Source organism: Oryzias melastigma, linkage group LG18, assembly GCF_002922805.2.
Source record: "Oryzias melastigma strain HK-1 linkage group LG18, ASM292280v2, whole genome shotgun sequence".
In the NCBI taxonomy this organism is placed as follows: Eukaryota; Metazoa; Chordata; class Actinopteri; order Beloniformes; family Adrianichthyidae; genus Oryzias; species Oryzias melastigma.
Window position 1 is genome coordinate 18,158,387 of NC_050529.1, and position 13,403 is coordinate 18,171,789.

A 13,403-nucleotide genomic window follows, 5' to 3' on the forward strand; every position below is an offset into this window, starting at 1 on the left:
CACACAAACATAAAAATTATCGAGACAGAAGCCGTTTAAAAAGTGGAATTGATCTTTATTGGACACAGAATAAAATACAGGTTAGATTACCACTTTCTATAGAGTTCTTCCACACGGACGAGACCTTCATACCTACAAATCTGCCGGAGAACGATCACCTGACCAGCATAAATATTTGGACTAAAAGCACATAAAAGGAAAACCGACGGGAACAGCTTCTTCCAGTGACTGAAGGGAAATATTTACACCAGTCTTTTCTCAGAAAAGCAAAATCTGGATGATTTCTTTAGAGTTTGTGTGACCAAAGCTGCAGATGAAGAGCGTCACAGCCTTTTTTTTTTTAAAGTGTTCAACATTTTCCATCATCCTCCAGTCCAGACACCGACAAAGATGAGTGTGTACATGCGCTTTTCAAGCACTTTCCCCTCATGGCATTTCAAAAACAAACACCTTCCTTCACCACTTCCTTCACCACCCCCTCCCCTCTCCTCTTTGTTGTTGCAAACATTTCATTACAAATGAAGAGCGGCACAAGGCGGAACAATCTAGAGCTGATTATTTAAAGAGACAAACTCAGGATTTCCTTATTGTTCTTGCATTACCAGGACTTGAAGAGAGATGTGATGTCACTGCAGCAGATTCTTTTAGAAAACGTGTACATTCATTGAACTCGTTTTGTTTGTTTGTTTGTAAGCACTCTTATGTGTGATTCTCTTATATCAGGAACACAATCAACGTGTAAACAACATCAAAGTAACATTCAGTTAGAGTTCGTGGGAACCTTCAAAATAAAAGCGCAGAGGCAAAACAGGATTGATTTGTAGGGAGGATCTACAGTCAGATTTTGATTGAGACCAAGATCCTCCCAATAAAAATTAACAACATAAAATGACGTTTACTACAAAACAAGAGGGAAAAAGGTGTTAAATGAGGACTGTTTAACGGCCTTGATTATCCTGCTGGAATGATTGCAAAATCACAGATGTAAAAGAATTTCCCATGCTCCTCGGCAGCTGAAAATGTCTGAATTTTTACAAACAAAAAACACACATTTAAAGAGCGTAAATACACTTTAGACTCCATACTAGATTCTAGTCTGCAGATGATTTTGGACAGAGGATTTTTTTGTTAACCAACCTCCACTTTTGTTCCTCTTTCAAATCTATCTTCTTCCTCTTGTTTTTCCTTTTCAGTCTTCCCTCTTCAGATATGTGTTTTCTAGCTAAGACGCTCCTTCGCCTGATGTGGAGTCCACAGACCAAAAATAACAACAATAAAAGTGCGCAAAATATACAGAAAAATCACAAAACGGTCCATTAAAAAAACAAAAAAGGCAAAAAGGTGAGGTTGAAATGGTTCGAGCTAATCTTTTCTTTAAATCCTAGATAAATCTTCTCCTGTCGGACAGATTGTACTTTGTTTGCTTCCATCATTTGTGGACGCTTCTATCAGTGCGTGGAATACACAAAGTGCAGTGCATCTGTCTGAACTGACGGTGGCGCCACAGAAACTCCCTTAAACAAGCTCCTTTGGTGCTGAGTTGAGATCGCGAGGCGTTCGGGTGTGGTGTGGACATTCCACTTTCTAATAAGCAGCATGCTCATAAATGTGAGAGTCCTAATATTTCAGACTGATGGCAGCAGTTCACATGACGAAGCAATGTGACATAAGTGTACTAATATTCTTTTTTTTCAATAAATAAAACAGTAAATGTATGCTGCTGTGGCGAATGAGTGAGCTGACGTGCAAATGGTCTCTCCTCATTGGTCCCATCGGGTCCCACCTCTCTAACCAATCAGGGAGCTGCGTCTGGTCAGGTCCACGTTGCTGGCGCTTAGCTCCCGGCGGTCCGACAGGCCGGAGTTGGCATCCTGAGAACAGAGCAGGACGAGCTGCTAAAGCTGTGAGCTAACTCACCCCCCACTGAGACTGTTGTGGTACCTGTGTGGTTTCTTCAGTGCTCTTGTTGAGGAAGTTCAGCGAGCTGGCTCTCTTCATTCTGCATGGACACAAATATGGATACAAATTAACATTTGTCAATTGACACAAATACAATTTTCTTAATGTATTAACTAACTATCGCATTCTTTTTATCGTCTTGTCTGAAATAAAAACGCAGAGGGGTCCTTAACCAAATGTCGATTCGTGACAACTTTGGCATGAGAATGTGTTGTTTTTTGTCTACGGGTATGCTGCGGGCTGTAGCAAGCCCTAGCATGTAGGTGAAACGTAGACGCATCATATAGATTTTCAAGCCCCTCAAATCCTGCAGACTGCACCAGAAACTCATGAGTGCTATTCGTGTGATAAGTCCTCACTACTGAGTATTAGAAATGAGGAAAATAGACGATCAGAGTATAGTTTGTGTGTACTTGTGTATCGCCTCCCCATGCATTCGACATTTGTACGTCAGTAGGCGGCCAAAACTCGCATCTTACTAACAACTAGAGCAGGGGTGGGCAAACTCTTTGACTTCTGAGCCACTAAGGGTTCTAAAATTTAACAGAAGCAGATGCAAGGAGTGATTTGGTAATCTACCTCGTTAGAGTTTAAATAAATAACATGGAATCTGGACGAAAACATGCAAAATAAAATCAATAAATACAATTTAAAACAGAAGATAGCGGAGTTATTAATTATAAACTTTTGTTTTCATTTTAAAGTGAAATTTTCTCAGGTAAAAAAAAAAAAACAAACTTAAAGAAATGTTGCGTTCATGTAGTGCTGGAATAATTGGAAATATGGCTGAAAAAAAGACGTTAGAAAAAAAACAAATCTTCCATGAATGCAGAATCATTTTTTGCACCAAAACGAAAAGAAAATATATCTGCAGTACACCATCTATTGGGAGTTTTATAAACATTTAAAGTTTTTTTTCAAAATAAAGTGATTTATTTTGTACACTCAAACCTGACATGTTTCTGCTGACTCACCCTGGGTTTCGGGGTTCTTGGGGTCCGCTGCCCTGCAGCTTCTTCACCAGCATTTCGCTGCTTCTTCTCAGGGCGTCGCGGATCTTCCCGAAGGAGCCGCTGCGGCGCAGAGAGCCGTTTCCTTCCTGAAACCGAACACAGGACCGTTGATTACAGCTGAATGAAATGAGACTATGAACTATACCTGAAGGTTACTTGCCCCATTCCACTCAGCTGAGTCGTCGCCCTCTCCATCCCCTCGCTGACCCCCCGACCCACCGACGCCATCCCGGCTGTGTCGTCTGTCGATCCCTCCGCCCACTCCGTCCTTCAGCAGCTCCACCACTTTACTCTGGTTGATGGCATCAATGCCCTAAGAGATGAAGAGCTCACGCTGAGTGGTCAGGCCATCTTTTCTTTGGAGAAGTTCATGAATATAAATCACACTCTTTATATTCATCTGGTTAACGAAGTGAAGGCACACAAACTAATCTAACAGCTGTAAATATTCCTGTCGTCCAGGCATACCTGCTTGCGTGACCTGCTGGCGCACTCTTCCAGAGTTTCTGCTGCCTCCAGTTTGCCCTGACGACGGTACAACGCTCCCAGACTTTTCAGGGTTGTGTTCACTGTTGGACTTTGAAAGAAAAATGGAGATTAAAAAAAAAAAAAACTTTAGAAATAAATATGGTTCATTTTTTCACATCCATTAAAAAATAGACTGAAAAACTAAATCTCAAGAACGTAGAAAATCCTTTGTTTCATTTTCTGTCTTGCAAGAAATATAATCTTATCAATAAAGTTTTTTATATCAAAATAATCTTAATCTCAGTAAGATAATTTTTCCAACTCAATTGGCAGATTTTTTTTATTGCCTATTTAAATTTTTTTTAATTTTAAGAATTTCTGACTTAGCAAATGAGCAAGTGCTCTGTCACCACTGACAGTAAAAAAAGAACTGGACTGAGTGAGTGTGCCATCACCATTGACTGTATAAGAGAACCAGACTTAGTCTGACCTCACCACAGACTATATAAGAGAACTGGACTGAGTGAGTGGGCCGTCACTATTGACTGTATAAGAGAACTGGACTGGACAAGCGTGCTGTCATCATTGACTGTATATAGAGACCTGGACTGAGTAACTCCCTCTTTCCCCCACATGCCAAAAAAAAAAAAAAAAAACACCCGCTGGCCAAAATGCCCAAAGAATGCCTTAATTCGGCTCAAGTGAAATTAAGCTTATTCAGTCACCATTTTTCCGCAAAACAGATGTCGCCATGTTGGAGCCAGACAACAGGGATTGGTCTGAGTCAATGTTTCTATGGCAACAACTGTCAGCAATCATAAGAAAGCCTGTTGGAAGTGCACATCCTTACAACTAAAAGCCGGCTCGGGAGAATCTAACAATCAAACGTTGGAGGTGGGGCCAGAGGGAACCACATTCTTTTTACTGAGGCATTCGATTGCCCTGCAGAATAACTCACAATAAAAAAAAATGAAAGAAATTGGGATTAGCAAGAAGATTTTAGAATGGTTATTCTGTCAAAAAAAAAATGACTGAGTAATAGGAATTACGGTTTCTTGGAGCCAGCGGGTACTTCCTGTTTGGAACCTGACGGGGGAGGGATCACTCAGTCCAGTTCTCATATACAGTCAAGGCTTCTTTTACTTCAAAGCTTCCTGTGGCAAACTTCCTGGTTACAGAAATCTCTTTGTGAAACTTAAGGACATTTAATGGGTTAAAATATTAGAAACATGTTTATTTAAAGTTTGTGACAACACAACAAACTCAATACTTTACACTACCACTTTTTGTAATAAATAAATAAACTGTGATAGTGCTCCTATACACTCCACACATCCTGGCTCACCTGTCAACCTTGCAGGCTTTATACCAGCTCCCATACTCCACATACGGACCTGAGTCCTTCCGGATACCCTGAGAAGAAAGGCAGGTGAGACACAAACTAACTTGGAATGTAGTTGTTGTCCTCATCAGCTCTTTCACTGTTTGCCAGCTGGAGGATAGAAATGATATAAACAGCTGACCTTGCTTTCTTCTCTTTCCTCTGCGTGCATCCAGATTGGCTTGTTGTCATCTGCAGAGTGAGCATAAAAGAAGTTGAACACGCTCAAAGTCAATTCAACAGCATAGAAGACAATATCATGCTTTGACTGTGGATGAATGCTGTAATGACTCGGCTGTTTCAGACTCTTCCGTGCAGGACGAGAGAGGGCTTCACAGACTTAGTGAGGCAGACAGGAGGGAAACATCAGCATTAAGCCGTGTTACACGCTGATGATCGCAGAATAATCCTGCGTCCTGCTGAGAACTGAAGCTAGGATCAGGTGTGGTCAACCTCCAGAGTCATTCTAGCTTTTGCTGAGCATGAATGCAGGTGGAGTTTGATGTCCTTCGTTTGTCCAGGCTTCACTTACTATTTACAGATCCAAACTCCTTCTCGTGTGCTCTGGTCAGGATCTCCTTGTACAGGACTTCTGCATCTTTGAATTTGCCCTGCTTCAGGTAGCTCGTCGCCTGCAGAGAAACGGCGTGAATATGTGCTTTCACATCAAAGATGTCATCTCCGTCCAGCTGACGCACTCACCAGGTTGTTTTTGGTTTTGGCCACATTGGGGTCGTCAGGTCCCAGCTGGGACTCGTAGATCTCCAGGGCTTGAGTGTAGTAGTACTCCACCTCTTCGTACTTGCCCTGGTTCTGGCACAGCAAGGCCAGGTTGTTGAGCTGCTTGGCCACATCTGGGTGCAGCTTCCCCAGGACCTGAACACACACACATTTGCAACACAAATTCCCGCCTGCTCATTCGATTGTGTTCACGTGTGCAAACCTTTACCTTCACTCTGATCTCCAGCGCCCTCTTGCAAAGAGGCTCCGCCTCCTTGTATTTGCCTCTTTTTCCATACAACACCGCCAGGTTGTTGAGGGTTGCAGCCACGGCTGGGTGGTCCTTTCCCAAAGTCTTCTCTCTGATGGCCAGGGCGTCATTCAGCAGGTGAGCAGCTTCCTTATATTTGTTCTGGTCCCTTAAAGACACAAACAAATAGTTTTTGTTTTTAATCCTGTCGACGGGGAACAGAACACCGCGGTGCAGACTCCTCACCTGTACACCAAAGCCAGGATGTTCAGCATGGTGGCCACGTCGGGGTGGTCGTGTCCAGACGTCTTCTCCTGGTCTTCCAGCGCTTGCTTGCACAGGGGCACGGCGACCTCGTAGCGCCCCTGGGAGGCGTACTGGATCACCAGGTTGTGCAGCGTCCGGAGGCGCACTGGGATCTCGTAGCCCCCGTGCTGGGCCGCCACCTCCCCGCTGGGCTGAGCTGTGGGAAAACACCATATGTAAACACACAAGAACATGGGAAGTAATGGAAGAAGATACGCCTGTGGATTTTTGTTTTGAGCTTTCCCATCTGTAACCATAGCAACAAGCAGAGGTGCCCACAGACCTGACTACATCAAAATCACTTTATATGATCGGGTAAAAAAGGATACATTTCAGAAGATTGACATCTAGTAATTTTAATTTCTATGAATAATGAAACAAAATGAAAATGTTAGAAACCTTTGGTCGCTTTTGCTGTTAAAAGTATGCAATGATTGTGAAGATATACTTCTATGGTAGACTGATAGATTTGGATGTTTAGCTATAAAAATGGGACTTAGGGCTCCCACGGATAGTCGACTATTAAACTTCTGCAAATACTTTCAGCTAGAGACACCATTCAAAGTTTAAAATGTTCGGCAACAATTGGGTTTTTAAGGGTAATTTGAAGTTTAGCCTTTTTCATTTAGCAAGATGATAGCTGTTTTGGCTCATTTTGACATTTTCACAGTTTTTTAGGTTAATTTGGAGTTTAGTTAACATTTTAGCATTAGGCTAGCAGTTTTGGGGAAAATTACACATTTTTCTATTTTTTAGACCAGTGTAATTTGGACTTTAGCTAACATTTTAGCAATATGCTAAAATATTGGCAAAATTAGAAATGTTTCCAGTTTTTAGGCCAATTTGGACTTTAGCTAACATTTTAGCATTATGTTGGCTGTTTTTATCAAAATTAGACATTTTTTTCCAGTTTCTTTAGGATAATTTAGAGTTTAACTAATATTGTAGCATTGTGATAGCTAGCTTTTTTTTGGAAAATTAACACATTTTGCCATTTTTGGCTAATTTTTAGTTTAGCTACTATTTTAACAATATGCTACCTGTTTTGGCAAAATTAGACTTTTTTCCTTTTTTGGGGCTAATTTGGCATTTAGCTAATATTTTAGCAAGCTTTTAGCTTCAGCATTTTCAACTATCAGCTTCAGCTTTTTTAGCTTGCTATAAGTTTCAGCATTTTTTAGCTATTAGCTTCAGCATTTTCATCTATCAGCTCTAGCATTTTCAGTAGCCACATTCAGCTTACAGCACTAGCATTATCACAGGTAATGCCATATATCTAGTTTGCAGTTAGTTTAAAACTAATGATGGTTAAGATTTGTGCTTTACATCCACTTTGCACATGACCGGATTAGTCGACTAATTGAAAAAATAATCTGTGATTAGTCGACTATCAAAATAATTGTTTGTGGCAGCCCTAATGGGACTACAGAGAAACTGGCCTTTTTCCTCGGCCTGAACCCTTCTTCCCAGCCTGCTGACGTCATACCTGGTCCCTGGTCATCATCGTTGGGGAACAGGTCGTCCAGACTGTCCTTTGAAGAGTCCCCGCCTCCCCCTCCGCCTCCGGATGTCTGGCTCTTCTCCTCTGCTGGTGAGGCGTCGTCATCGAACTTCTTGATCTGGTTCATGAACTCCAGGTGCTTCTTTTCCTCCTCCAGCTGAGCCACGCTCTGCTCGCTGCAGTGCAGCTTGTGCTGCGTGGCCGCCAGCTCGTCCCGCAGCCACTGGTTCTCCTGGCAGAGGCGGCGCACCTGCGCGCGCAGCTTCTGCTTCTCGGACTCCACCGCGCTCAGGTGGCCCGACAGGGCGATGATGACCTCACGGGATAAAAAATTAAACACTTATTACTTGATGAATTTTGAGAACAAAGCAAGCTTGTGTTCCTCGTCTCACCTGTGCCTCTCCTAAGCCCAGCTCGATGTCTTCCAGACTCTTCCGGAGCAAGCCGGACTTCTCCTGGGCGACGGGCGGCTGAGTGCAGTCCAGCAGCGAGTTGAGGATCTGGGTGTGCTCGCTGCGCAGCGTCTCCAGGCCCTGCATGACCGCTTTGGTGTTGAGGACGATCTCATCCTGGCTCAGTCGCTCCAGAGCTTCTTCACGAGGATAAACCATGGTGGACATTGCCTGGTTTCATTCACACTGAGGTGGAAGAGAAAACATTTCTTTGGAGAAATTCAAGTCAGCAAAACCTACACAGCAGCTGCTCTTTGTATCCGGACTGTTCACATTGGAGGAAGAGGGAACAGAAAAGTTGATTTTAAAGATCCGTTTAGCTCAGAGATGAGTCAACAAAACAGATCTCAAAATCAATGTAACAGTTCCTGAAAGCAGCTTGACAAAACACACTCCAACCAAGTGCAGGCAGGCTGTCGAGCAGGAAATGAGAGCGCATCGAACCAGTTTATATTTCATCAGTGCATAAGCTGCCCTCTAGAAGGGCCTTAGTAACATTAGACAGAAAGAAACCAGGTATATTAGAGGACTATATGTTTTTACTGCAGGAAGGTCAAACTCTTCGGTGCTTCTGCAACCTTCTGACTGAGTCACCTTTACTGAGAACTGTCAATCAACAGATCAGCAAAGAAGATCCAACAACAGAAATGTCAAAACTTCATTAAGTGGGAAAAAACAGACTCAGTAAGAAAGTCACATTATTTAGTTCAGTTGTGATCCTAATCCAACAGTGTAATCTCAGAAAAAAAAAAAAAACCATTGCCGGTTTGCTGTTGAGTGGATGTCGACTATAACATGTGTTGTAACCAGTAATTATGTGAGCTGAGCAGATGCAGCTAATACAGCCTTTTTAAGCTTAACTAATGCTGGAAAAAGAGCCAAAATGGAGATTAGAAGCCCCCAGTATCCAGGGTTAGGAATGAAATGGATCAGCTTAGAGAGATGATGAGGACGTTAACCTGAGCATTTTTCCTTGTGTTAGTGTCCATCTGTGTGGTTGTTTGATTAGAGGTTTTTCTGCAATAAATTACATGTGAATGTTCCACTAAATTCTATCAAAACATAGAAACACCTGAGTCAGTAAAATGAAAAATTGTGTCTTTAACATTTAAAGAAAAAAACAAACAAACATAATTTTGAAAAAAAAAAAAAAAAAAGTTGTTATGTACCCTTACTTACCATTTTTGTCCAATCGAGAGTGTGAGCAACTAGGTGAGGGTATAAAAAGGGAGCTCTCTGAATCAGGGAAGGGGGCGGAGCTTCGCTGCATAAACAGTCCCGCCCACAGCTCATAGCAAAAGAAATACCGCCGCTCTGCAGAAACTATGTCCTAGGGCTAAAAATGGTATAACCATAGTTAAAAGAACACTGGGAATGGTTTTAGATGAAAAGATGAAGTGGAACTTAGATCTCTGTCTGTGAAAATGTATAGCGTGAAGTAAATATTTTAAAAATAAAGCTAGCTACTTCAAGGAATTTGTTTATTGCAGATTATTTATAGGACATAACTGTCCTGGTAAACAAGGAACCACCACACACAAGAAAAAAAAACGAACGTCATATATATTAGTTTAGAAAACTAAATATAGTCTTGTTAAAAACCTTTACTGATAAAACTAAATATTTTAATTCATATTTTCAATACAGCCTTCAACAATTATGCCACACAATTGTGTGTAGTGTTATTATATTATACATTACAATTTTAAAGTTTTCACAATGAAAAAAAAATCTGCGTGACAGTTTTGCGACAGAACGCGAACATTTACGACTTCGTGACTTAATCACTTTTCCCGCTTCGCCTCTGACGGCGCACCTGTTCCCCCCGCCCCTCCCCTGGCCGTTCCACTCCCCCCATCTACCCCCTCCCATCAGCCTCGTGCACCGACTGCAATGCACCAATATTCACGCTCCTAACTCGTTTTATTTAACTGTCATGTGTCACAAGAGGATGTAATCTAATGAATTGTCGCTTTAAAAGGTTCACGTTTAACGGGAGTGTTTTAAGCTGGAGGATGAAAGGAGGAAAATACCGGCGGATGCGTCGAGGCCTGAGACCGGGAGGGAGGCGACGTTTGTCTTGGCAGCGAATCAATGGAGGTGACCGACAAGGACGAAACTCATCAAATCCATATTTTATCAGCTGGGTTTCTTCAAAAAATCCCTCCAAAATATTCACATTTCGGCTCTCCACATACAGGCCGAGCTCCGGCGTTTTACACCAGGGATGCACAATAAGTCGCGCACTATTTTACTGCGCCTGGAAGGCTGCTGTCCGTTATCAATCACGGGCTTATGGAAATTCACGACAGTCGGCAAAAAAAAGAAAAACAGTAAAAGTATTTCCGACTGCGAGCCATAATGACATGTTCTGATTAGAAAAACGAAATAAATTTACATCTCAATACAATATAACATTATAAGTACGTCATTTTTATATATATTTGTTAAAAGTAGGTTACCTTCATCGAAGACAGTACGGCGCTTCCCGACTATGGAACAAAGCAGCAGCTCAATGTTGTGATGCTTCGACCTGCGTCAGGCTGCGTCACTCCCGGCATCTTCCGGTAAGTTTTCAAAATAAAAGCAAATGGGACTGTCCATCCTGTCCAGTTATGTAGACTATTTTCGATCGATTTACTTGCGTAATTAGCACATGTATTCATAATTTTAATTATAAAAGTCATTTAGCAAAAACGTTTTATTTAAAAATCTAAATATTATGTTGAGAAATTCGAAAACGTGTCTATAAATAAACAAATTATTACTTTTGTTAAAGTTGCTCATATCTACACTAATGTTAACAAAACTTTTTTTGCCTTCTATTACAATTAACACTTTTATTTACCAAATGAGTTGTAAAATGAATAGAAAATAGAGCCAAGACAAAGCTAGAAACAAATATATTTGAAATTACTTTTTCCTTAAAACTTAATTTTTCATGCACCAATTCCAGCATAGCAGACCGTTTGGCTATAAGACTAAATCAGACAATTTGAAATAAATATAAATTATTAAATACATGTGTAATTAATTATTTACAATTAGCATTACATAAATAAAAGTGGAAATCAATAAATACATATTTAATAGTGTATGTATTTATTTAAATTGGCTCATTTAGTCCTCCATAATTGGCATTCTAGCTGTTGTTGAGGTAACCTGGAGAAATGTTACCCCACTAGTTCTTGCAGAATTTAGAGGTGTGTTTTGGGTCATTGTCCTGTTGTAGGATGAAATTGGGTGCAATCAAGAATCAAGTGCCACCCACAGTGGGAGTGACAGTCTTCCTTATTTAAAGATGCTTTTACCCTGAAAAAAATCACCCACAGTACCAAAGCAACCCCAGACCATCACATCACCTCCACCTTACATGAGTGATTGCGTCAGGCACTGCTCCAGCATCTTTTTAGTTTTTCTGTGTGATCCAAACGCCTCAATGTTTAATCCATCTATCCATAGCACTTTTTTCCAATCTTCCTTTGTCCAGCATCTATGTTCTTTAAACTGTATTCATATTTTTCCTTTGTTAGCCTGTCTCAGATGTGCCTCGCCTCTTCACTGTAGATGCCGACACTAGCATTAGGTGGGCACTATTTAATGAAGCTGCCGGTTGAGGACCTGTGAGACGTCTATTTGTCAAACGGGAGACCCTAATTTACTTATCTTCTTGCTCAGTTGTGCTGCGGGGCATCCTACTTCTTTTTCTACTCTGGTTAGGGCCTGTTTGTGCTGTTCTCTAAAGAGAGTAGTCCACACCATTGAAGGAAATCTTCAGTTTCTTGGTAATTTCTCTCATGGAATTGCTTTTATTTCTAAGAACAATAATAGACTGTTGAGTTTCACATGAAAATGATCCTTTTCTGGCCATTTTGACCGTTCAATCGACCTCACAAATGTGATGCTCCAGATATTCAAAAATGCTAAAAATAATGTCAGTTTTATAGCTTCTCTAACCAGCCAAACTGCCGTCAGCTGTGCTATGATTTTACATGGATTTTCTAACCATCTATTAATGGGCAAACGCATTAGAATACTAGAGTGATAGTTGCTGGAAATGGGCCTCTTATTACCTGTAATGCACCAAATAGACATTTGCAGCTGATAGAAATTTTTTTAACCATTTACACATTTATAATGTATAGAGTGTATTTTTGATTAGTTTTAAGCCATACCCACTGAAAAAAAAAGATTTTCTTTCAAAAATAGGAACCTTTCTTCCTTTTGAACGGTAATGCATGTATAGATTTCATATATCAAAGCCAATGTTTAAGAAATGAAAAGTCCTAAAAATTCTTATTCCCTTGTTATGCTGGTCTTATTTTTTTTCTCTTCATGACTGGGCAGGAATAAACCATCTGGTGGGCCGTATGTTTGACAACACTGATTTAAAGGGTCCATTTTACAATGGGAACGCTCAAAATACCGGATTGAACTGAACCTGTCAGTAGAAATGAGGAGTTATTTTGATGAATCAGCAAAACTCACTTTTTTTGCGACTGAACAAAATAGATCTAAATTTTAATCAAAATGTAATAGATACATATCTAGTCAAACCTATTTTAAATAACTGAAATACATTTTTTAACACATTAATTTGAGTTTAAAGGCTATAAAGTTTTTGGATTAAATGACTCCCCTCTTATGTATTCATGTCCCTTACTACAGATTTGAAGAAAACCACTAGAAACCAACTAATGATGTCCTAAGAAGCAAACATCAAGACTTCCATTAATGTATGAATTCCTGTCTTTGCTGGCCACCGTACTTTTAGTTCCTTCGTCCTATCACCAGCAATCTCCCCTTTACTTTAAACTGGCTGTGATGTCACTATTTACTTCAGAAATACATTTTATAGGGCTTTAAATTGACGTCAAAAATCATAATATAATAATATATGATGAGGGACAAAAACAAAATAAAATTTTGAAATAAAGCAATACTATAAATAGTTCAGTCTGCCTTTTTTAATGTAATCCTTTTGTTTTTTTTAATCAAATTTAGCTGCTTTCAGACTATTTAATGAGTAGAAATAACAATTTAATCCTAATTTTGTTGATTCATCATAGAAATTCATTAAAATACAACAACAAGCACATTTGTTCAATACATTTATTGCAGAGGAGCTGACTTTAGTTGAAGCTCAAAAGAAAAAAAAAGGCTGTAAAGTGAAAGCACCAGGGCTGCTTCTTTATGATGGAAACATCACAACAGTTTGACAAAACAGGAGCTTTAAAGTGAAGCTTCTTGTCGGGTTTGTGCCTTTTTTTTTTCTTAAAAACAGCACACTGACCTGCTTCAGTCATAGTACATACAGTCATCTCACACACAAGGTAAGCAACCGACATGAATA

At 40.3% G+C, this 13,403-nt stretch overlaps 1 protein-coding gene across 1 annotated transcript; it reads right to left on the reverse strand.

Moving 5' to 3' along the window:
• Window positions 1-34: 34 nt before the first annotated feature.
• klc2 (kinesin light chain 2) lies at window positions 35-10,641 on the reverse strand. The gene is made up of 14 exons (XM_024288655.2): window positions 10,513-10,641; window positions 7,991-8,236; window positions 7,584-7,914; window positions 6,038-6,254; window positions 5,771-5,960; window positions 5,524-5,697; window positions 5,354-5,453; window positions 4,964-5,013; window positions 4,786-4,853; window positions 3,441-3,549; window positions 3,133-3,285; window positions 2,934-3,058; window positions 1,942-1,999; window positions 35-1,871 (listed from the first exon to the last, which is right to left on the reverse strand). Exons 2-14 carry the CDS (start codon window positions 8,216-8,218, stop codon window positions 1,788-1,790), a joined length of 1,887 nt encoding a protein of 628 aa, XP_024144423.1. The 5' UTR covers window positions 8,219-8,236; window positions 10,513-10,641; the 3' UTR covers window positions 35-1,787.
• Between the last annotated feature and the right edge of the window lie 2,762 nt (window positions 10,642-13,403).

What these genes read in the sequence shown, in the direction of transcription:
- klc2 (XM_024288655.2), bottom strand. Translation starts at nt 8,218, where the DNA reads ATGTCCACCATGGTTTATCCTCGTGAAGAAGCTCTGGAGCGACTGAGC. An exon ending in CCAAAACCAAAAACAACCTG is followed by an intron (nt 5,454 to 5,523) that starts GTGAGTGCGTCA and finishes GTTTCTCTGCAG; the next exon opens with GCGACGAGCTACCTGAAGCA. An exon ending in AAAGCCTGCAAGGTTGACAG is followed by an intron (nt 3,550 to 4,785) that starts GTGAGCCAGGAT and finishes TTTCTTTCAAAG; the next exon opens with TCCAACAGTGAACACAACCC.